The 25,403-nt window shown below is 38.8% G+C and overlaps 1 protein-coding gene across 21 annotated transcripts in view; it reads left to right on the plus strand.

Annotated features, from left to right (window-relative positions):
* The window catches only part of TAOK3 (TAO kinase 3), a 191,671-nt gene that overhangs the window by 160,123 nt on the left and 6,145 nt on the right, over positions 1–25,403 (plus strand). For all 21 annotated transcript variants that reach the window (XM_055550048.1, XM_055550049.1, XM_055550055.1 and 18 more), the window contains 5 exons: positions 4,266–4,502; positions 6,503–6,631; positions 11,425–11,628; positions 19,551–19,790; positions 21,162–21,374. In XM_055550048.1, coding sequence (XP_055406023.1) covers positions 4,266–4,502; positions 6,503–6,631; positions 11,425–11,628; positions 19,551–19,790; positions 21,162–21,374 — 1,023 coding nt within the window. The remainder of the gene's footprint in view (positions 1–4,265; positions 4,503–6,502; positions 6,632–11,424; positions 11,629–19,550; positions 19,791–21,161; positions 21,375–25,403) is intronic.

The raw sequence follows: 25,403 nt of genomic DNA on the forward strand, positions 1-25,403 counted from the left end.
GATTCAATAGAAAAGCTCATATAAAAATGAAATCTTCAATTGATTTTTAAAAATGCAACCTAATCATTGAGCTGACTGTGAAATTGTGTACCTGAAAGAGTTTGATAGACAAGCATAAAAATACTAGAACCTCAACATAAATATACCAGAGGCTGCTTATCAAAATATTGCACATCTCCTCTTTTCCTTTTTCTTGGTTTTTTAATCTCACTAAGATCATTGCTGATAGTATTTTTCACTTGTGCTACCACCCAACTCACATGACCATAGTCTCTCAATAAAAGTGTTGAATGAATGAATGAATGAAGTATCCTCCAGTCCTCTTATCACAGGAGAATTTGGATTTATAAGTGTGCATTTCAAAGCTCCTTATGTCAGTTTTTCTGTATAAGGCAGAATTGCCTGTGATCAGTCATTACTTTCGTATGAATTTGAAACATTTTTTTTCCCTAGGTGTTATAAAGAGTGGAATGACAAATTTCTGATGCCAGTATGTGACTCGTTCTATTCTTTATAAGAACTTGCTATAAAGTTCATTTGTTCTAAGGGCTGAGGTAGCCAGTTTTATGTTATTTTTATTCTTCCACATAATTAGTCTTGTAAGTTGGCTTTGACCTCTTAAGAGGGTAACATTATCAGCCACCGTACTCCTCTTTTATCTTTAGTAAGTTGTTTATTAACCTCCTAGTGCAATGTTCTGTACTTGGGATAGGCATAAAGTACACTTAGAATGAAGTGGTTTGTTTTAGGGCCAAATTTTGCTGGAATAAGTAGGGTAGAATGCAATGGCTACAGAAACTTCCTGAAAAAAGTTCAGTCTTCATTTATGGTTTTTTATTTTTATATATTATTCCAGATATATGAAATAGCTAATTCAGAGTCAGAAATTATATATACTTATAATCCACAACCTGGATACAGGTACAGTTTTATTGTTAAATTTGTCCTTTCTCTTGGATCCACTTCTTTTTTTAAATTTTTTATTGGAAGATAATTGCTTTACATTATTGTGCTGGTTTCTGCCATGCATCAACATGCATCATCCACAAATATACATATTTCCCCTCCCTCCTGAACCTTCCTGCCACCCCCCACCCTATCCCACCCCTCTGGTTGTCAAAGAGACTGGGTTGAGCTCTCTGTGTCACACAGCAAATTTGGATCCACTTCTATACTATGTCTCCATCACCAGAAATGCTGAGGGGAAAAAAAATTAATTAAAAAAAAAAATTCTGTTAGTTTGGCAGAAGAAGGAAACCAACATAAATTCAACATCTCCTATGTGTCAGACACCTTGCTAGGCACAAGTGTTATTTCATCATCGCAGTAGTTCCCCTTTACAAATGAAGATATTGTTAGACTTCAAGAAATTATGTAATTTGCCCAAGATCAGTTATTTAGGGAGGGATGGAATGAGATTTATCTCCCAGAAACCTATTTAGTATAGTAAGATGATACTACCCATTTTTCGCTGATCACATTTTTGAGGCTATCGTTGTAAAAACCAGTCAATTACATTTTGATAACTTTTTCAAATCTTCAGAGTTATTCAGTTTGTAGTTTAGACTTACCATTCTCTCCAGCTCTCACTCTTTGGGGTGTTTGGTTCCTTCCATTACTTCATAACAGAAAGTTTCCTTTCTTCTCTGCCTTGGTGTTATGAATTTCCTTAATCAATTCAAGAGCCTAGGACCTTAGTTCAAATCCCAGGCTTTATTAAAATTAAAGAAATAAATTACATGTGAAAGCACATTGTGTAAACTGTAAAGCATGATTAAAATTATGAGCGATTTTTCATTGTTGACCAGATAGTGTATTCATAAAACACAAACTATAAACTTAAAACATACTGAATACATAACTATAATAATTTAATGTATTTCATGTTAGACTTGATAAATGAAATATCATTATACTTTTATTTAAATTCATCTATCTAACTTGAGCATGGAACTCTAAAACTCAGTAACTCTAAATGTACCTGAAAAGACAATTACTTTGAAATTTAGAAATTATGGTTGTAACAAATGAAAGGTGATATTAGGAGTTTAAGAAAGTGATTATCCAAATTACGGGATGCATTCGCATTTACAAGCAAAATATCTCCCCTAACATTCAGTGATGTACAGTGATAATATGGTGAGCTTGTAATTTGTCTCTGCCACATGCTTATATGATCTGGTATGTGATAGGACCACCCTCTTCACGGGGACTCACCCACCAATTAGGATAGAAAATGTTCTTGATACAACTCATTTCCATTTTATCTTGAGGCTACCTGGTTTAGGGAAGTGGCTATCCTGAGACTATTTTATTGACCACAAGCCAGTCAAACAATGTGCTGGCAAGTTTTAAATGTGTCATGATGGCTGTATGTAGAGTGTGCCATGCCTCAACTTTAAGACTCTGATTAAGAAAGGGATGATCAAATAAGAAAAAAATAAATTTATGTGTGAAACATGTCTCAAACTCATTACCCCAAAACAGATACTTTACTGCCATATTTGTTTGAAAAAGAAGTGAACGTGAAAAGAACTAAATGGTATCCTTTCAGTTGATTGGAATTTTTTTCCTCTATAATTGAACTTCAGAAAGACACAAGAAAGTGAAACATATACATATATTTCAAACTAATTCTTCCTTTTATCATGAAAAAATACATGTTAAAAAAATAATGATGGCAAAACAGATTATTTTCTTTTAAAGTGTCAGGTGCCTCTTTGGTGATGCTATCCTGTTTTTTGTTTGTTTTTTGGTCTTGAAACATCTTCCACTCTTATTCTTTATTCTTAAAGAGTGTTGTCCTTTAGAAAAGAAACATGAATATGAGAAACCTAGTGTCAGATTCAACTGGAAAGATTTCAGAGTTCGCCTTCTGTTTAATGGTGTACTTTGATAATGCTATCCAGTTACAGAACAGCACTCTCTTGATAGTAAGGACTCAGTCAAGAATGCAGGGACACCTTCTAAAAAGAGCAAAGAAACAGACTGTCCTTTGTACAAAATGTACTTTGACCCATTAAATGAAAACAGTAGAGAGAATTAAGAGCAGCATGAAAATTTCCAGTAAAACTTGCCTGAGGGTTAGGCTGGGGAGAAGTGTCTTATAGTAGTAGATTGGAATGACTGAATTGTATAGTGTAAAACAAAATTAAAGTTATAATTATGTAATTAAGACTTTGTACTAAACTAGGGAAGATTAGAAGGAAGTGACCAGAGACTCTTAACAAGACAATAATGAGGGGTTGTAAATTGAAGAAAGGACTGGAAAATCAGAAAAGGTTTAATAGAAACAAGAGATGCTGAAATTTACACTTGGAATCTTCAGTTTGTTGGATAGTCACTTGAGAATGGGTTAAGGAAAAATTAATAAGAAAAGTAACCATCCCAAAATTACAGGAATCTTTTCTCCTCAGAGAGCAAGTGAGTGTTTGTAATTGTTAATATCTCTTTTGTGGGGAAGGGGAGGAAGGAGATAGATGATTTAAAAGGAAAGAGCTTGTTCTCACTCTCACTCAGTTCATACTAAGAATCAGAAATAAATCTCATTCAAACTATGTTAAAAGGATATTCAAGATTCCTATGACTGTTAGAGATGTGATCTTTAAAAAGAAACAAATAAGCAGTATGCTGTAGTGCAGTGCCTCCCAACCAGAGAGAGATGCCCACCAGGGGACATTTGGGAATGTCTACAGACATTTTTAATATCATCTTGACTTGGGACGTGCTACTGGCATCTGTTGGGTCAGCCAGGGATGTTGCTAAACATCCTATAACACACAAGATAGCCTCTCAAAACCAAGAATTATCTGGCTCATTGTCAGTAGTGCTGAGGTTGAAAGATCCTGGTGTAGTGGAAATAGCATGTGCTGTTTCTGAAATCAGATAGAAATGGGTCTGCATCCCAACTCTAATCTTTATTAGCTATATGGCCATGTGGATATATATTGTGATATATCAAAAATATGAGAATATTTTTGGCTGAATGGATACATTAATTTCCTTAAGTCTCAATTTCTTCATCTATAAAATGGTGATGGTAAGAATACTTCATGAGTGAATAGCATGAACAAGTGAATGAGATTGTTTGTAGGATTAGAGATGACCCAACACAGTGCCTGGAATATATGAGTGTTCAGGAAATAGTAACTGAACTGATGCTGATGATGATAAATAAAATTCTACCAGAGAGTTCTTCTGCTTTGCCTGAACGTTCCTCTTCCATGAATCTGGTAACCTGAGTTCTGTTCCCCAACCCAAATCAGGTTACACGACAGATCCATGAGCATGAGCAGGAGAACGAGTTGCGGGAACAGATGTCAGGTTATAAGCGGATGCGGCGCCAGCACCAGAAGCAGCTGATCGCCCTGGAGAACAAGTTGAAGGCTGAGATGGACGAGCACCGCCTCAAGCTACAGAAAGAGGTGGAGACGCATGCCAACAACTCGTCCATCGAGCTGGAGAAGCTGGCCAAGAAGCAAGTGGCTATCATAGAAAAGGAGGTCAGTATACACACTCATGCCCTCATACCACAGCCAAGCCAAGCCTGTCCCAGTCAGCCACATCCTGTGAGCAGGAAGCAGGTGTGTTGTGCTTTTTAGTGATGGAGGAACAGGGTTGCTTTGGGGAAGGAGGGGTCCAGGTTTTATGAGGCTACTTAAATTTGTCATTATAAGTTCAAATAGTAAATGAAAGTATATATTGCATCCTTGTCTATTCAATTGTATTCTGAGCATCAGTTCCCTGATGGAGGTATGATACAAATGAAGAGAAACAAGATGCTTCTATCCTATGGAAACTTGCACCTTTCAGGTCTGTTATTGTGTGCCTGCCTCATACAGGCCTCTTCAAAAGAAAACTGCTCTACAAATAGTCCCTTTTAGTGGTGACTGGCCTACGAATGGGCACCTTACCAATGGCAGCAAATAGTTGATCTGGCTACTGTTGGGTCTTCTAGGAACATCTTTCTTCCCCATCCAGGTTCTAAACTAATTTTAAAAACAGACAAGATGGGGGACTACCTTGGTGGTCCAGTGACTAAGACTCCATGCTCCCAATACAACGGACCCAGGTTCAATCCCTGGTCAGGGAACTAGATCCCACGTGCTGTAACTAAAAGTCCCGCATGCCACAACTAAGACCTTGCACAGCCTAATAAATTAAAAAAAAAATTTTTTTAAGACAAGAGGGTAATGCAGATAGTCAAAATATCGCTTTATTACCAATAAATGTTAGAGAAGTGATTTATATCTGAAGGGAAATGGGCCTAACAATCCCAAACAAAATTAAACAGACTCACCCACCCAGGCACTGGCAGTACTAAACCAGTTGCCTTTCCCACCCTGATAAGACTTATATAGTTACATAGTGTGGGAAAGCAGCAGTGAATTTGTGCTCCCTGGGGATGGAGTGACTGGGGACAGGGTGTAGGGGTGCTTCAGAAATCAGGCTCACTAGCTCTCTCTCTCTCTCTACATGGGAGGAAACATCAGAATTGTAGGATCATTCCCCCAAACAGCCACCAATCTAGAGGCAGTGTGTCATGAAAACCTCTGCCCAAACAAGGGTGATATTGATTAAATAAACCAGTCAGTCTTTCTTGGGAATTAGATTTGGTAAATATGTGGAAAAAAATTGTTCATAATGGAAAAACTGTTAATAATAGAAGATAAAAGTGAAAAGATTCATAGAAAGAACCAAGAAGCATACTTCCCCCCTCTATTCTCTAAGTATATCATCTTACACGTGTGCTTCACCTATGGTTCCCTTAAGCTTAGATTTGGTCACTTTCAGGAGCCAGTATTAGTTGGGTTATCTTTTATTTGGTCTATTTTTTTCCCTTCCAAGTACTAACCAGGCCCGACCCTGTTTAGCTTCTGAGATCAGATGAGATTGGATGCATTCAGGCTTATATGGCCAAAGACTAGTCTATTTTCTATCCATCTAGGAGTCCTCAAAATGTCCTGATACCCAACTATTGTGGATTATAGCAGATCCTTCAGAAAACAAAAAGTCATTAATTTTTGCCTGTTATACTAAAGATGACCTCATTCAGATATCTGATGGTTGAAGTAACCAATTAGAGAGTTAAATTCTTGGGGGGAAAAAAAGAAACTGGCCAGTCGTGGTTATTTATCTATTTTATAATTTAGCCCTTCGGCCACCAACAATATAATGAAGAGTTTTTATTATAATCCTTGGTCCACCTTTCATCCCATTTATTTTATGTATGTGTCCAATAAAACACATTTACAGTTTACCTTCATGTTTCTCCCATAATTGGGAATATATTTTTTGATGGTATAAGTTTTAAAAATTTTTTTGTTTGTTTAAGATACAAGAGAATCAAAACAGGTATTTCCTTTTCTGTGTTTTATGAATTATGTGTTCAAAAAAATTATGCTGTTCGGTACTTTTGGACTCTTTGAATGCATTGGAGAATAGACAGCTGAATTCTGTGTTAAGAACAATTCATCCTATATTATATTTGTTATTTTATCAGGCAAAGGTAGCTGCAGCAGATGAGAAGAAGTTCCAGCAACAGATCTTGGCCCAGCAAAAGAAAGACTTGACAACTTTCTTAGAAAGTCAGAAGAAGCAGTATAAGATTTGTAAGGAAAAAATAAAAGAGGTAAGCATACCATTATTTTGCAGTCATCAAGTTGCCATTAGAATGGCTAGAACTTAAAATCAATTCATCTTACATTGTGAACAATATCGTAACCCATTAATGCTCAAACTTTCTAATATCATCACCTGAAGTGATTATTAAAATGGATTGCTAACCCACTACTAGATGTTCTGATTCAGTGAATCTGGGGTGAAGTTTGAGATGTTCATTCCTAACAAATTCCCACATGATGCTCATGGTGCTTGTCCAGGAACACTTCAGGAACCCTCTAAACCATTCTTGCCTATTTCTGGTTTATTCTTCACATGTCAGCCGGTGGTCTTTTCAAACCATAAGTTTTCAAACCATCATATCACTTCATGAGTATAATATTTATTGACTTCTCATTGCTCTTTCATTTGTATTTGCTCATTGATCAAAATACTAGAAGTCCCTATGTGGTCAGCTACCAGCCTCCCTTCTTACCTCACACCAACTTTCCCTTCACCTCTTACCCATCCCAACTCAGCACTACTCCTGCCACAGTTGTCACCTTTGGGTCCTCAAATGTATCTAGCTCTGCCCATCTCCACAGTCTTTGCTCACACTCGTTCTTCCACCAAGGTGCTCTCTGCATCCCCATCCCTACTCCCAATCCCTTTCCAACCTCCTTGTAAGACTAAGGATTGTTATTAGTACCATAACTTAAATTTCACTTCCCCAGGAAAACCTTCCCTTGACTGCCTTGACCAAGATAGGTACCTCTGGTATTATAACACTAATTTTCTATTTTATATGTATCTATATATAGATAAATGATTATTTGAGCTATTTTACCCTACTAGCCAGTAAGCAGTAAGAACAAACACCATATGTCTTTTTTCTTTGTGTCATTACTTCCCTGTGCCTGGTACATGTGAAATATTTGATCAGTGAGTGATTGATTCTTTAGTGTTAGGTTGAAGACCTCTAGTGGACTTAGTTCCTCTGAGGAACTGCAGTTTGAACTGGAAGCTCGAGTGACTTCACTTCTTCTTTTACCAGGACTTAGAGCTGAATTGCCTGCAGTTCCATAGACATTCCTTCTCATAAGACTTAGGGTTTCTCACTTGTGGACTACTAGTGTATTAAGGCTTAACAGAAGTCAGATGGGACTTGATTTAGTACATGAAATCAGTCACTTGGGCACATATTCCAAGTTAACAGTATGAGAGTTAGCTAGGTTCCTTTTCAGTTTTCTTTTTTTTTTAAACAGTTATTTTTAAATCAGTAACTAAAAGCAAGTGCCTTGGGGTTTGCTCTGCCCAGATGGGTCACTGGTAGTTGTTGGAACTGACAGAAATTTCTATCTAACCTGCACTGCCAGAATGAGAATCATCTCTGTCTGACACTATAAGGTCTGGAAAACCAGGCTATGGAGAGAAATAGCCCGACCAAGAAGGTTTACATGCTCTCCGTTTTCTCTTACTTATTTCTTGATCTGGATTATTATATCCTAATAGATGTTACTAGATCACAGAGATAAATGATTTTTCAGTAACAAATTTTGGAATTTTCTCAACTGCAGATAGATTTTTACTTACAGCTCCATGTGTTTTCTCATGCTCTGGAAGCCGTATTTATGGCTGCAGCCACCATTTTGAGCATTTGTACCACTAAGGTATTTGGAGCTTTGTATGAACTCCATCTTTAGAAGATGCTCCCACAGAACAGCGTTCGAGAGTCCCCACTCAGTCCTCAGGCATAGAGCTATTTTGGGTTTGCCATACTCAGATTTATGAGTGCTAAAGACCACGGGCCTAAGCATACAAGTCTTTCACATTCTCATGAAGAAAAACAAACGTACACTCAATTTAAGACAGCCTCTATAATACTTGCTCTATGCAAAGCTAGTATTACTCCTTATGAAGTAAAGCTTAGTTCAGACTGTTGACTTCCCTGGTGGTCCAGTGGCTAAGACTTTGCCTTTTAGTGTAGGGGGTTCTATCCCTGGTAGGGAAGCTAAGATCCCACATACCTCTGTGTCAAAAAACCAAAACATTTAAAAAAAAAAAAAAGAAGCAATATTGTAACAGATTCAATAAAGACTCTAAAAATGGTCCACATCAAAAAAAAAAAAAAATCTTTAGAAAAAGAAAATGTCATGTATGCTTAAATATTGATATAAAAGGTATCATCCTAAAAAAAATAAAATAAAAGGTATAATCCTTGAGATGACAGAACAATCTCCATTATCCCTACTATTGATAGATAACTGGGATCTGGGTAATCCAGAATGATGGATGATCCAGAAATAATTTATTCTTGATTTTGAAATGAATTTTTATGATCATATTTCAGTTTGGATGTCCAATATAGTGGTTAATGCCAAACCTAGTAGTGAAGTCACAGCATCTAGATCCCAGCTTACTCCATAATGGAAATAGCTCTTGTTCTTGTTGATTCTAATATTTCACTTGAGATTTCACTGGAACAGGAAAATTGAAAGTTGATTTACAAATACTTCTTAGCTAAGTGCAAAAACAATCTAAACAGTGTGTGACATCCACATTACAAAACATAAGTAAAATAGGTATAAATAAAAGATTTCAACTGAACCAGATATTAAAGGTCCAGCTTGTAGGTGGACCTTTATGAACAGTATGAACAAAGGATGCCCAATACTTTCTCTAAAAGTGATCTTCTTACTTTCCCCATAGACTAACATCTTCTTAACTGCTCTGATTTACTGCTTTCTTCCCTTCACCCATATGATCTAAAAGAATTATGTATTTTGTTCTTTGGGAAATATCAGATCAGATCAGTCACTCAGTCGTGTCCGACTCTTTGTGACCCCATGAATCGCAGCACGCCAGGCCTCCCTGTCCATCACCAACTCCCGGAGTTCACTCAGACTCACGTCCATCGAGTCAGTGATGCCATCCAGCCATTTCATCCTCTGTCGTCCCCTTCTCCTCTTGCCCCCAATCCCTCCCAGCATCAGAGTCTTTTCCAGTGAGTCAACTGTTCGCATGAGGTGGCCAAAGGACTGGAGTTTCAGCTTTAGCATCATTCCTTCCAAAGAAATCCCAGGGCTGATCTCCTTCAGAATGGACTGGTTGGATCTCCTTGCAGTCCAAGGGACTCTCAAGAGTCTTCTCCAGCACCACAGTTCAAAAGCATCAATTCTTCGGTGCTCAGCCTTCTTCACAGTCCAACTGTCACATCCATACATGACCACTGGAAAAACCATAGCCTTGACTAGACGGACCTTTGTTGGCAAAGTAATGTCTCTGGCTTTTGAGTATACTATCTAGGTTGGTCTTAACTTTCCTTCCAAGGAGTAAGCATCTTATAATTTCATGGCTGCAGTCACCATCTGTAGTGATTTTGGAGCCCAGAAAAATAAAGTCTGACACTGTTTCCACTGTTTCCCCATCTATTTCCCATGAAGTGATGGGACCGGATGCCATGATCTTCGTTTTCTGAATGTTGAGCTTTAAGCCAACTTTTTCACTCTCCACTTTCACCTTCATCAAGAGGCTTTTTAGTTCCTCTTCACTTTCTGCCATAAGGGTGGTGTCATCTGCATATCTGAGGTTATTGATATTTCTCCCAGCAATCTTGATTCCAGCTTGTGTTTCTTCCAGCCCAGTGTTTCTCATGATGTACTCTGCATATAAGTTAAATAAATAAGGTGACAATATACAGCCTTGACGAACTCCTTTTCCCATTTGGAACCAGTCTGTTGTTCCATGTCCAGTTCTAATTGTTGCTTCCTGACCTGCATACAAATTTCTCAAGAGGCAGATCAGGTGGTCTAATACCAAATGAAGAATGCTTTTTCCTAAAATTCAAACTAGTGACATTTGCAGCATTACCTCCCGTCTGTGACATCTATGTACTTCTCTCCATCTTGTCACCACCTCTTTTGTCCAAGCTATAATTATATCTCATCTGGACTTTGTGATAGCTTCCTAGCTGTCTCCATGGACATTCTCTTGCCTCCTTCATTCTGTTTTCCACATGGCAGTCAGAGTCATCTTTTTTGAAATGCATCTCATTATGACACCGCCACGTATATATAAAATCCATTTCTCCTGTGCTAAGGCTCAGTATCCTTAACTTGGCCTGTAAGACTTCCAGTGGTCCTGCCTACCAGTCCAGCTTCATCTCATGTCACACTGTATCACCTGCCCTGACCTTCTCTCAGTTCCTTAACTGTACCATGTTTCAATTAACCTTCCCTAGCAGTTTTGCACATGCTGTTTCCTCTGCCCAGAGTATTCTTCCCTGTCCTTTCTCGCTGGTTAACTCCTACAGATTTTTGAAATTTCAGCTTAGTTGTTACCAAGGTCAAATATATTTTATTAAACACTCTTCAAACCAAGTACTTCAACTACACAGTAGTTATTATCACAGTAATCTTCACTTAATTTCTGTGGTTCTTTGATTTATTTTTGATTCTAGACTGTAAAGCCCCATGATGGCAGATACTATGTTTGTTTGCTCACTGTTGTCTCCTTTGCCTTGCACAGCACCTGTTGCATGATAAGAACTCAGCAAGCATATATTGGTTAAATGAGTGAACCCATGATTTCTGAGCGTGAGAAGACAGAGACATGAAAGCTAACATGTCTCCGTCTCAGCAGATTTAAAAAAAAAAGGGAGAGGGACATATGGCAGGGGAGTGTTTTTTGCAACACCAAGCCTTTCTGACCTTACATTCTCAATTGCTTTCAAAAATAATGTAATCTACATTGCAATAAGCTATTATAGTTCCTTTTGCCTGATGAGCTTGGCTTTCTTTTTTTTTGGTTTTTGGTTTTGTGAAGGAGATGAATGAGGACCATAGCACACCCAAGAAGGAAAAGCAGGAGCGGATATCTAAGCATAAAGAGAACTTGCAGCACACACAGGCTGAAGAGGAAGCCCACCTTCTCACTCAGCAGAGACTGTACTATGACAAAAACTGTCGTTTCTTCAAGCGGAAAATAATGATCAAGCGGCATGAAGTGGAGCAGCAGAATATTCGGGAGGTATGTATTTTGTCCATAACTATCGTCATTAACTTATGAAGACAGTAAGCTTTGTGAGGACCATGACTGTGTCTGTTTTGACCATACCTATATCCTTAACCTATACAGACTTCAGTGTGATGCCTGACACAAAGCAGATAGACAAAAGTGAAAGGGAGTGAGTTTACATTGATCAGAGAAAGCCCATTTACAGAACAAGGAATCAACTTTTTCCAAATAGAATTTTCTTGAACACCTATTATAAGCCAAATTCATGCAGTGGAGAATCAAAAGAAGTAGAATAGAGAATTTTTGCTTTTAGCCTGTTTGTCAAAGACTTGAGTTTTTGTGACTCTCTGTGAAGCACTTAAAAGAACAGAATGGTGCTCTACAGTTAAGGTAATTCATTCAGTCATCCAACACTTACAGAGTGCCTTCTTACTTACTGTGCTGGAGATGCCAGGGCTATTGAAATGCTATCCTCCCTACCTTCAGCTTTCTCTGAAGACACGAGAAACAGACATGTAACACACTAATCACAGTGTAATATGTTGTCTACCATAGTAGACATAAATAAATTCTGACAGGCATATAGTCATGAAAGGGCTTGGAAGAGTCTGTGATTGAAGAGGAGTTGTGTGTTCTGTGTGTGTGGAGTGGAGTATTAGAGCAGGAACAGTTGGAAGCAGAATGGAGGGCCTTGATTCTTAAGGCAAGGCTTTTAGATTTCAGCCTGAAGTCAGTTGCATGGGTATGAGAGGTGTGGTGTTTTTTTTTTTAATTGAAGGATAATTGCTCTACAATATTGAGTGAAGTAAGTCAAAATGAGAGAATTTTAAGCAGAGAAATGACAATGAGAGTTTTTCTTTGTTTTGAAGAATGAATGCCTCAGCGTTGAAGATAGCCTAGAGTGGTACAAGGCAAAATACAGTGAGGTCAGTAAGAATGCCTTTTCTCTAGTTCTACCTGGAAGAAGCAGTGGGGATATAGATTAGATCTGAGTGACATTTCTAAAGCAGAAATAACAGTAATTCAAACCAAATGCTGTGAGAATTTCAGAAATAAGAAGAGTCAAAAAATGAATGCAGAGTTTCTAATTTGGGAAATTGGACGAATATGATGTTATTCACTGAGACGAGGAATACAGAATGAATTGGTTGCAGAGACAAAGTTCAGTAGGAAATCACTGTGACCTGGAGTAATATGAGAAGCCTTCAAGTGAGCTAGCACATTGGTAAAATTATCAAAGTCAGATTAAAAACCCAGTGTTAGGCTGCAGGAGGGAAACAAGCCCTTCGGCACATTTAATGAGAATGTGAATTGGTGTAAGCTTTTTGGAGAGCAGTATGCAAATGGGAAGAAAAAGAGCAAACTAAAATTTATTGAACACATAATCATGGGCCAGGCTCAGGCTGTTTATATATGTTATCTCATCTTATTGGAAGAGGGAGAAACTGAACATTTTTGAGCCAGGCAGTGAGTGATATGGCTAACATTCTACTTTACAGAGATTAGCCCAGTTTGGTGGTGATGCACAGATTGATTAGAGCATGCATGGTCAGTGGGAGCAGTATAACCCCCTGGGGAGTAAAAAGGGAGTTCTTGTGGAGGAGGGGATATTATAGTGACTTGTGGCCCTCTGAAGGGCTACAGTACATAAAAAGATATGCAGTACATGTTTGTTATTAGCATTTCAATGGTGAGGATGATCAGGGAAGGGTGGAGGCTATAAAGGCCCCTGATGGAAATAATGGGGAGGGGAGGGAAGGGGAAGGTTGAGAAACATTGAATTTAGAGGCAAGAAACTGGAAGCAAAGAGATCCGGTAGTAGGAATAGGTTATAGACACAGATAGGGTGTTAGCTGGCAAAAGAGAGATGGGTTTGAAACATTTTGAAGTATAAAATAAGCTGGACTTGGCATACAAAGGATATGAGAAAGAGATGAGGGTAGAGTCGAAGTTATTTCTAGGATTTAAGAGCTGGGGAAATGTAGATTTGGGCAGAAACAGAGAAGCTTAGAGATATTGGTAAGAAACTGGTTAATTCAATATTACATGTGTTGAGTTTGTTAGAAGGCTAAAAAATTCAAATCAAAAAGTCCAATAGCCAGTTAGAAACAAGGTATTTGGGATTCTTTCCATCTGGCAGTTATTATTTTTGTTCTAGTGTCACGTACTTGGAAGAAGTCTGAGATTAAGGGGCAGTTAGTGCCAATAAAAACTATAGAAGACAATTATTCCTCCAAATGATAGAAACTGTATTCATTAGTATCAGGTTCTAACCAACTGTGTGAAGAATAACTCTACAAGGGTTTATTTCTGAAAAGTCTAGGTTTTCCTTTGTTTAGTCTTATCCTGGAGCCACCTTAGTGAAAATGTTCAGTTTTTTGTCTTCTATTTATAAAAGAACATTGAAAAATGACAAATGCAGAAAAACACTGAGTTGTGAAAGTGCTTGATAAGCCCATCCCACCCATTTTCTACCCTGAGACACTCACCATTAATTTGGCAGATATATTACCAGAGTTTTTTCAGATATGCATGTGTGTATATATATATATATACAACTTATATATTATACATAACTTTAATCTTACAAAAATAAGATTATGTTAGTACCAGTGGGTTTATTTGATTTGCAAGCAATAGAAACAAACTGACTGACTTAGCATGGAAAGGAATTAATTGGAAGGATATGGGGTAGATGACAGAGCTGAAGACCAAGCTGGAAAAGATGAAGAATCAAGCTGGGAAAGCAACTTCGTGACCTAGAGGGCAAGAGCTAATTGACATTCCTCAAGACACTGCCATTTGGATGTACCTCTTCCAACCATGTTTCATCTTTGTATCATTTTTGCTTAAGACTCAAATTCCTAGGAGAGATAGCCCTTGATTGGGTAATGTGCTTATTCACTTACTCAGTAGTCTCTCTGATTTCCACATAGGGTGGAGTAGTTTCTGAAGCAAAAAGAGGAGCCTGTTAACAAAAAGAAGGGAAAATGGATACTGAACCTACAAAAATATCCAGTTTACTGTTTCATAACTCTCTTTCCGTTTGTATTATTTTTCATTTACTATCTAAAACGTATAACTCTGCTTCATTCTTTTTAATCATCAATAGTATTTTTTGGTATGGCTATAGAATAATTTATTTAATGAAGCACTTCTCTGGGTATTTTGTTGGAGTTGTGCAATATCACTTTTTACGTGTAAGTAAGTATTTTGTAGGATATAATATTCTCAGGAGGAGAATTTTTAGGTGCCCTCTAAGGATTTATAACTCCCACCAAGAAAAACTACTTGTTTTCCTCTACCTTTGCCAAAACTGAGAATTAGTAATCCTCCCCACCCCCCACTTTTTTTTTTTCTGGTAGACTTTAAATTTTTTTTAGCCTTGCCACACAGCATGCAAGATCTTAGTTCCCCAATTAGAGATCAAACCCATGCGCCCTGCAGTGAAAGTGTGGAGTCTTAACCACTGGACCTCCAGGGGAGTCCCCAGCATTCCTTTTTGTCAATGAAAACATTTAAAAAGATCACCTTAGGCTGAGTTGAGCCTCTTTTATCGTCACTACACATCAGTGCTCATTGTTTCCTAACCAGTTATGCAGCTAAGAACTGAAGCTAAGAAAATATTAAATGTCATAGGCTAATAACATCCCCACCTATATTTTGAATTCTCATTCTTACTCAGTGTCAGTGGGCATGAACACAAAAATTTTTGAGTCAGATCAGATGCTTTTCAAGAAGTCAATAGTACGTCCATTGAAACTTAAATAGAATGCTTGAATCATGATTGGGGAAGGTTTGTTTGGGGGATACACCCTAGATCCACATCTCAGAGGAAGTAGGTTCAAATAATGTGTACAGAAATGTGTTTTGTGGCCATGGTGTACTGTCATGGCCATATGTTGTATGTATGTTTCACCCCTAAGCTCACATCCAGCCTGGTGTGATGCTCAATGTATGTGATGTGGGCTGTGGTAAAGGGAGCTGCCTTCTTATCTTATACTCCCTCCAAGGCATATATACATGGAGTGCACAGAATCACCTTTACCAGGAAATTTGTTTTTGTATTTTTGCTCAACTAATTTTACTGAATTTATATAAGCTAGAATATGGCCCTACTATATATATTATATCATTTGTACAGACTAAGCAACCATTGCATCATGTCTAGCTAGAGCAGAGGGACTCTTCAGAATATTGTATTCCAGACTGAAACAGCATAAAACAGAAAAACATAAGCCATTCTTTGGGACATTTTTAGTGGAAAATGTTGAAAAGCTAAAAACCTGAGTTTTAGCTTCAATTCTACTTTATAGAAATTATGTAACCTTATGTTAGCCCTTCCATTCCCAAATGCCTTACTATCATATAAAAATGGTTAAATCCTAACAGTCTTACCACTGCATAAGGATTGCAGCTAGGATTGAGGAAGATATATAAAATCACTTTTAATAATTGAGAGCACACTACACATTATTATGTAGGTACAGCAATGGGCTCATAATAAGCTGAATAATGGTTTTTTTCCCATAGTGTAAAATGTTATAGGCAGCTTAACATCTCTGCAACTCAGACATATGAATTAAAGGTAATTAATTAAAGGTAATTTCTATTACAATTGTAATAGAAAAAACATTTCAGTATTATTTTTCTCTCACCTTTTAAATAGTTTATAGTATCTAGATTTGTTATTGTATGCCAGATATTCACTTCTGAATGTAGAAAAATAGTAATGGCATGTTTATATATATTCTGAAGCATCTTCTTATGGTCTTTTCTTTCAACTTCACAAGACTGGTAGGTAGTTCACGATGGGTACTATTATCCTTACTTTACACTTGAGGAAACCAAAATGTAGATTTGAAGTCTTACCAAATGCCATACATAATGAGTCAACGGAAAAGCTAAAACTGACTCACACCCTGAATTATTTTTCCACTGATACTCAAACTTTAGTATATATCAGAATTACCTGGGTGGCATGTTATCAAGTACAGGTGATTCTGATGCAGGTATTCCAAGGACAACATCCTTAAGCATTCCGTTAAACAGAGAAGCAATTGTTTTCTTCTGAAAGTGCTGTTTGCTTTGTATCTTTTTTCCCCCTGTGAATTTCTGAGCTCTGGACAGCTCAGACTCAGTTTGAACTTCTCCATTTAGGAAAATGTGTGAAATGTATAAATGCCCAATACTGGGGCTCCTGGTACTCAAAGACTGAAGATGATAATGTTCTAGGAACAGAATCTTGAGCCATCCAAAAAACTTTCCTTGGCTTTAGTCTCTGAGAGGCCCTCACCATCCTTTGGTGCCACCTAGGGGCCAGTTGCCTAGAAAATCCCATGGACGGAGGAGCCTGGTAGGCTACAGTCCAGGGGGTCGCGAAGAGTCGGACACGACTGAGCGAATTCACTTTCACTTTTCACTCTTATGCACTGGAGAGGGAAATGGCAACCCACTCCAGTGTTCTTGCCTGGAGAACCCCAGGGACGGGAGCCTGGTGGGCTGCCGTCTGTGGGGTCGCACAGAGTCGGACACGAAGGACATGACTTAGCAGCAGCAGCAGGGGCCAGTTAGTGATTTTTAAAAGACATTTGATGGTCCAGGTAAGGAAGGAAAATAAAGGAAAAGAAAAACGTGGGAGAGGATGTGGGGAGATACTCTGGAGATGATCTTTTATTGTTTGTAACAAATGTAAATGGCATTTATACTCCAGGTATTTCCCCACTAGAAAATAAGCCCATGAGGGGATGTACTTGTTCACTGGACCCTTCTTCGTGCCTAAAACAGTGCCCAACATATAGGAAATGCTCAACAAATATCTGTTGAATAAGTAAATGAATGACTAGCAACTTTGCTCCAGTAACAGATACTGTGCTGTTTAAAGGACTTCTCTTCAAGTGGATGGAAGGCCCAAACATACAAGATATTTCTCAACCATGCCAGGGCACAGATATTAATGATATCTCTATGAAAATGATCTTGCATTTTCTCCATAGTGGATGCCATTGGAAAAGAGAGGCACCGTATTGTTCTGATACAAAGTTCAGCTCAAGGGCTTTCTCCTTTCCTTGCTCTTCTTAACTAGTAGTGATAACATTCTTTTTGGAAATCTTCTAGCAAATAATTTTCATCTCTTTTGTATCTCTTACCACTTCCAACCTTGCACTTTTGAAAAAAAAAAATAATAAACATAAAATTTATGTCCCTGTATTAATCAAGCTTCTTTTGTCTGCATCTTACTAAAATTTATTTGAGCTTGCTAAAACCAAAACCAAGGTATTTTCTACAGAAAGATAGGAATGTTTCATAAAGCCCAGTAGCAATAACATAGCTGGACCTATAAGGAGAGCTTAGAACCAGTTAGGAACTTGGGTAGCAGTATATTTCCTGCCCTTCTTTCTTCTCTCTTTATCATTCTTCTTGCTCTGAAGCTCAGCTTTATCTAATCCTTAGCCCTTATAGCAGCAGGTGGCTTCCACATATGTAGTTCTTAATATGCCCCTCAGTTCTAACCACACACACAGAGATTAACTGTCCCTGAATCCAAATTCCCAGGAGAGAAAATAGACTGATTCAGTGTGCTGTGAGCTGAGCATATACTTTCATAAGTGTCTATTACATTTCCCTGTCAGGGTGTTAGCAAGTTGGCCACCAAGTCATGGCTTAGTAAATATTTTTATGTACCCAGAGAACATGGTTCACAGCTTTGATACACTGCCATTCAGGAAATATTCTTGAATTGGTGAATAAAAAAGTTTCACCCAACTTCCTCCTCCCCCTTTTTTTTTTTAAATTCTAGTTTTCTTTCTTTCTCCCTTCAACAAAAGAGAAAGACATGAGTAAAACTGGGAGGAGCAGAATGATTAGCTCTAGAAATGACCAAACAGACTGTAATGGAAAAGATGAATGGGGAGAGATCTCATCTCCTTTTTCCCAGTGAGCGCTGACCTCTGAGATTTTGAAAAATAGATAATAATTGGCCTACTTTTGATACATGCAAAAGCAGAGTATTTCCCCCAAAACTAGGAACATTGCAGACATGATCAGTTTAATAGAGTGATTCTCAACTCTGACTGCATATTAAATCTACCTGTCACTTTTCACTTTCATGCATTGGAGGAGGAAATGGCAACCCACTCCAGTATTCTTGCCTGGAGAATCTCAGGGATGGGGGAGCCTGGTGGGCTGCCATCTATGGGGTCGCACAGAGTCGGAAATGACTGAAGCGACTTAGCAGCAGCAGCAGCAGCAGAGAACTCTTAGGGGCTTCCCTGTTGACTCAGTGGTAAAGAATCCACCTGCCAAGCCGACATGGGTTCAGTCCCTGGGTAAGGAAGATCCCCTGAAGAAGGAAATAGCAACCCACTCCAGTATTCTTGCCTGTGAAATTTTATGGACAGAGGAGCCTGGCAGGCTATAGTCCCGTGGGGTCACAAAGTGTTGGACACAGCTTAGCAACTAAACAGTAGCAGAGAACTCTTAAAACTATTGATGTCAGGGTCACACTCCACTCGGTTTTCAGAATCTCAGGTTATGAGACTCAGGCATCTTTTGGTTTAAAAGCTTCCTCACGTGATTTTAATGGGCAGGCAGCCAGCCAGCCTAACTAAATAAACATTTATTTAGACCCATGCATAACACATCACCTAATTAAGGCTCTCCGCAGCTCTGTGAGGTAAGAGTAATCCCATTTTACAGGTAGAGTAGTTGTGGTGGCTCTGAAGATGCCCAAGTTGTAAATGGTGGAACCACATACAGAATCTCAGTCTCCAGAGATTGTTCATCTAGTCTTATTAAGTCATGCTCCCAAACACTAATGGGCAATTAAGAGACAGTTAATAGTGCTACTCCTTGCCATCCCTTACTGAGTGGTGACTTTCCTCCAGTTCATCTCCATTCATCTCTCTCCATGTACTTTTTGTTGCTAAATGCAGGAACTAAATAAAAAGAGGACACAGAAGGAGATGGAGCATGCCATGCTGATCCGGCACGACGAGTCCACCCGAGAGCTCGAGTACAGGCAGCTGCACACGTTACAGAAACTCCGCATGGATCTGATCCGGCTACAGCACCAGACTGAACTGGAAAACCAGCTGGAGTACAATAAGAGGCGAGAAAGGGAACTGCACAGAAAGCATGTCATGGAACTTCGGCAACAGCCAAAAAACTTAAAGGTGAGAAGAAATTCCCTGGTTTGTGTTCCAAAACACAGCTAGGCTATATCAGTGGTTCCTACACATGGATGACTGTCAGAGTCACCTGGGCAACTCCATAAAATTGCACTTTTCAGGGCCCCTCGGCTACTGAATCAGAAGCACAAGAGTCTGGGTATAACAAACTCCTAAAGGGATGTTTCTGGGCCATGTGATACCTCCATTTTTTCTTTGTATCCATTATATACAACCTCTTTGACCCCCTTCATGACATTCTCTCTTTAAAATTATAACACATAAAATAAAAGCAGTCCATGGTTCTTATCCCAGGAAATGAGAAAGTTACCTGACAAAATGTAGCAGATAAATTTTATCAGTCATGCCAGTCATATTATTGGTGTTAGTTACCTTGAGTGCTACTCTATTGAGAAAGACTCTAAGGCCATATCCACACTTAGTAACAAAGAGTATAATTTATTAGTGACATCTGTCCCGGGCATGGGAATCAGCAGTGGCATACCAAGCATTTATTTTACCTACATTAGAAATAGAGAGCTCCTTTAGCCCTCACTACCTCCAGAGAATTTTAGCCGACTGCTCATTAACAAGCTATGTGGACTAAGCCATTGCTATATGTCAAGGAAGTCATTGTCAGTATTTTCAAAGATACAAGGTCAACCTCAACCACACTGGCCATGCTGCTCTCTAGCTAGATGCCAACTTGTCTAATTAGTGATCCTTGTCTTCCAAATCCCTCCACATGTTCATGAAGTGTACATGTGACTATCAAGCAATGTGATGGAATGCGTTTTGGACTTACAATTAAAAACCCCAGCTTATCTTTGCCAAAATGCATATTTGATATTGCTATATGCAAGTAGTGGGAATGGGTTGTGGTGTGAAGTGTAATCCAGTGTTGTCCTTTATTGATTTGTCAAGGAGACACAGAGCAGTGAGAGATGACTTATATGTTGCTGTCCCCTTTCTTACTTGGAAATGGGGGGAAACAATTAAAAAGAGGTGAGGCAACAAACAATAGAAGACACTGAAATTTTTAATTAGGAAACCACTGAAATAATGAACAAGCTTTTAACAAATTAAGCTTCACAATATTCCACAATCTTCTTCAAGTTGTGATTTTGTAAAAATTTGTTTTTTTAAATCTATTTGTAAATTCAAAACAACTTCTATTCAGACAATAAAACCATAAGTATTGGTAGAGTTAACTCCTGTCTGTGACTTATGTATTATTTTCATTATCATTGACTAGTAGTATCGGTCACTGCACCAAAAGACAGTTGGTCCCAGAACCTATACTGTATGATGAGAATGGAAGACTTTCTGTGTTTACTGATGTGTCTTTATTTTCCTTTTGTCACTTTTTCTATACAGGCCATGGAAATGCAAATTAAAAAACAGTTTCAGGACACTTGCAAAGTACAGACCAAACAGTATAAAGCACTCAAGAATCACCAGTTGGAAGTTACTCCAAAGAATGAGCACAAAACAATCTTAAAGACACTGAAAGATGAGCAGACAAGAAAACTTGCCATTTTGGCAGAGCAGTATGAACAGAGTATAAATGAAATGATGGCCTCTCAAGCGGTAAGTGGTTAGGTTCAGTGCCACAGCTTCAAGAGCTTTAGGAATCAAGAAAATTCAAGATCCAGCCTTTTGGTCCCAGGATGATTCTTGTGCACATTTAAGATATTGGTATTTTTCCGCCCAAAGAACTAAAGGAAATGACGACGCTGAATAAAGCCAAGCCAGTGCGGATTCTTGCTGGAGTGTGTTTTAAGAGATGGAATTCAAGGAATAATGCACTAAATGAGACCTGTGGCATATAGGTTCTTTGAGGGCACAGTGCGATAGATACCGCATTGTAATATCATAATTTCATTCACCAAAGATTTCACAGCTAATGTCAGGCACAAATGAATGAGACACACAGACACATTCACTTGGTAAAATCTTATTAAGCACCTATGCTCAGCACTGTGCTGGGCTCAGAGATAAGAGTGATAAACTAGAGAGATGATAGTGGTCCCTGTCCTCACACATCTGTCAGTCAAGTAAGAAGGTCAGATAATTAAGCAATGAAAATAAAACATAAAAGTGCTTTGAACTGGGAGTTGCCAGGATCTACAGGAGGGTAAGTAGGAACAACTAATCTGGTCAAGGAACAGCTTCTCATCAGGAGCCAAAAAGCATGAAGGAATTTACTGATGCAAACAGGTTACGTGGAAAAGGGCCTACAAAGACAGAGGCTCAGAGATAGAAAGTGTGCATTTGGGGAGTGAAAAAACTTTGATATGAGCCCAAAAGTTCAAGGAGGAGGATTGTGGGAGCCCAAAATGGAGAAGTCATAACTTAGTGAGCCAGGGATGGGAATTTGCCCAGTAATTCAGTGAAGCTTTCACAAGGAGATGAATCTTAAAAGAGTAATAGTTGGTCAAATGAGCAGAAATGTAAAAATTACTCCTGGCAGACAATACAGTATATGTAAAGATTCCAGGGCCTGAAAGAGGATGGTGCATTTGAGAAACGATGAGTAGTTGGTGGTAGGAGGATGACAGGCAGCTGGTGAGAGCCTCAAAAGCCAGGGGTGTGGACGTTGTTCTGTCAACAATGGAGAGCTGCTAAAAGGACTTGCCCAGTGGTCCAGTGGTTAAGACTGCACTTCCACTGCAGGGGGCATGGTTAGGGGACCAAGATCCTACATGCGTGCAGTGTGGCCAAAAGAGAGAGAGAGAGCTGCTGAAACCTATCTAAAGAAGGAAAGTGACAGGATCCGATGTGGGCTGTAGAAAGATACTGGCCGTAAATGTGGCAAATGCAGGTAACGAGACCTGTTAGAAAGCTGTTGTAATAGTCCATGAGGAAAAAATGAAGCCCTGAACTAAGAACATGATAATGGAGGTACTGAGGAGGGAGAGGAGGATTTGAGAAATATTTAGGAGGTAGAATAGAGAGAACTTAGGGACCAATTTGAGAGGTAGGTTTGATAACAGCAGAACGGGTCATCATTTTACCAAGATAGAAAATCAGAAGGAGAAATGAGTTTGGGTGCCTTGAAGATTACTTGACCTGTTAACTGAGCTGTGTGGCTATCTAGGTAGAAAGGTACAGAGATGGGAATCTTCAGTTCAAAAGGGTGTCCGGATTAACATCAAAGGAAAGTTAATCATTGTTGACTTCCCTGGTGGTCCAGCGGTTAAGATTCCGCATTTCAAATGCAGGGGGCTCAGTTTTGATCCCTGGTTGAGTTTGATACCTAGGCGAGGAACTAAGATGCCACATGCCATGTAGCATGGCCCCCCAAAATTTTTAATTTTAAAAGATTTTCCTGGCCATCCAGTGGATAAGACTGTGCTTCTAATGCAGGGGCACAGGTTCAATTCCTGATTGGGGAACTAAAATCGCTGATGTCATGAGACACAGCTTAAAAAAAAAAAAAAGTTAGTCATTATTATATGGGGGCAGTTGTAGCTGTTGGGAATACCTGAGACCTCCAAGGGATAGAAGATTGTGTTTAAAGAGAAAGAGGACTCAGAACAGAGCAGAGGGCACCAACATCTGAGGGCAAAGTAGAAGTTAGACCAAAGAAGATGAATAACCAGCATTGTGGAAGGGGAACCAAAGAGAGTGTCACAGAAGCCAGAACAAAGGTTTCTAGTTGAGGAATTCAAATGTTTCAGAGAGACCAGGTGGACCCAGCAGTGGCTTTTTCCATTGCTTGTCACAGACAGTGGAGTGCTGGAAATGGAAAAAAGGGATTATAGAATGAGATAAAAACTGTGAGACTGCTCTTCCCAGATTCTTTTCAGTGAAGGAAAGGCGAAATAGAGCTCTAGCTAAAGGAAGAAACAGTTAAAGGGGGACTCCTATTAATTGGAAAGGCTTAAATATGTCCTTAGTTGAGGATAGAAACCAGTGTAATTCATGCATCCTTTCATCTAATAAGTATTTATTGAATGCCTCTGCTCTGCCCCTGACATCCAGAAATAATGTGGTGAAAAAAACAGAGGTTGATAATGTCCTCATGGAATTTATGAAAAAGTGAAGAAAAAAGATGTTGGAAAAGTCTACATGTAACAGCAGAACAAGTGCAGTGTGCCCACAGAGCAGAGCTAGTCTAGAGGGTCAGGAAAGGGCTCTCAGACAAAATGATTATTTAAGCCGAGGGGAAGGGAGCACATTCTAGGCAAAAGAAACTATTATACATTTGTAAAGATGGGAAAGACGGTGTCACTTTTAAAAAACTCAAAGTCCATTGTGTTTGGAATATAGAGAACTAGGACAAGATCATGTATAAGCTAGTAAGCTTTCTTAAGAATTTTGATCTTATCCTAAAAGCATTGGGAAGCGATTAAAGAGCATTAAGGAGGAGACTGGTGTCAGATTTACATTTTTAAATGATAACTCAGGTGAAATGTGGAGAATGGCTTGGGAGATAGCAAGTGCAGGTATAAGGAGAGCATGTATAAGGTTGCTGCCTTTAACTGGGTGTGAAGGAATGGTGGCCGGACTAGAGAGGGAACAGGATGAAGCAGAAAGTGACTCAGTTTGAGAGTGAGGCAGGAGGTGGAACTAGAAGCATTTAGTAACAGATTGAATGTGGAGAGTGAGATATTAAGAATGACACCCAGTCTCTGGTTTGAATAAAATGGTAGATGATGATACCATTTATCTATATGGTCAAAAAATGAATTGGAAATTGGGAAAGTGGGAAGGAAACAATGATTAGTTAGTATTATTAGGTTGGTGCAAAAGTAATTATGTTTCAGACCCTAAATTTTAAATCATTATAACCAGGGTCAAACACATCTTTATTAATCAAAGTAGGAACCATTATAATCAACACATTTTTACCAATAAGAAATAAGTTTATTTATTCTTGTAGCATAAAAATCTGTGCTTCAGAATTCAACAAACTTTTGGAAAGCATTTTCTGCCTCATCCTGGTTGTGGAAGCATTTTCCCTACAAAAAGTTGTCTAGATGCTTGAAGAAGTGGAAGTTGGTTGGCGAGAGGTCAGGTGAATATGGCAGATGAAGCAAAACTTCGTAGCCCAGTTCATTGAACTTTTGAAGCATTGGTTGTGCAACATGCACTTGAGCATTGTTGTGGAGAAGAACTGGACCCTTTCTGTTGACTGATGCTGGCTTCAGGAGTTGCAGTTTTTGGTGCATCTCATCAATTTGCTGAGCATACTTCTCAGATGTAATGGTTTCACTGGGATTCAGAAAGCTGTAGTGGATCAAGTGACAGCAGACCACCAAACACTCACTTTCACCTTTTTTGGTATAAGTTTGGCTTTGAGAAGTGCTTTGGCTTCTCAGTCCATCCACTGACCTGGTCATCACTGGTTGTCATATAAAATCCACTTTTCATTGCACATCTCAATTCAATCAGGAAATTGTCATCACTTGCACAGAATAAGAGAAGATGTCACTTCAAAACAATTATTTTTTTTTTATTTTTGGTCAGCCCATGAGGCACCCACTTACCAAGTTTTTCCACCTTTCCAATTTGCTTTAAATGCTGAACGACCATAGAACAGTCGACACTGAGTTTTGGGCAACTTCTCATGTGGTTGTAAGATCAGCTTTGATGATCCTCTTAGTTGGTCAT

Source organism: Bubalus kerabau, chromosome 16, assembly GCF_029407905.1.
Source record: "Bubalus kerabau isolate K-KA32 ecotype Philippines breed swamp buffalo chromosome 16, PCC_UOA_SB_1v2, whole genome shotgun sequence".
NCBI classification, from domain to species: Eukaryota; Metazoa; Chordata; class Mammalia; order Artiodactyla; family Bovidae; genus Bubalus; species Bubalus kerabau.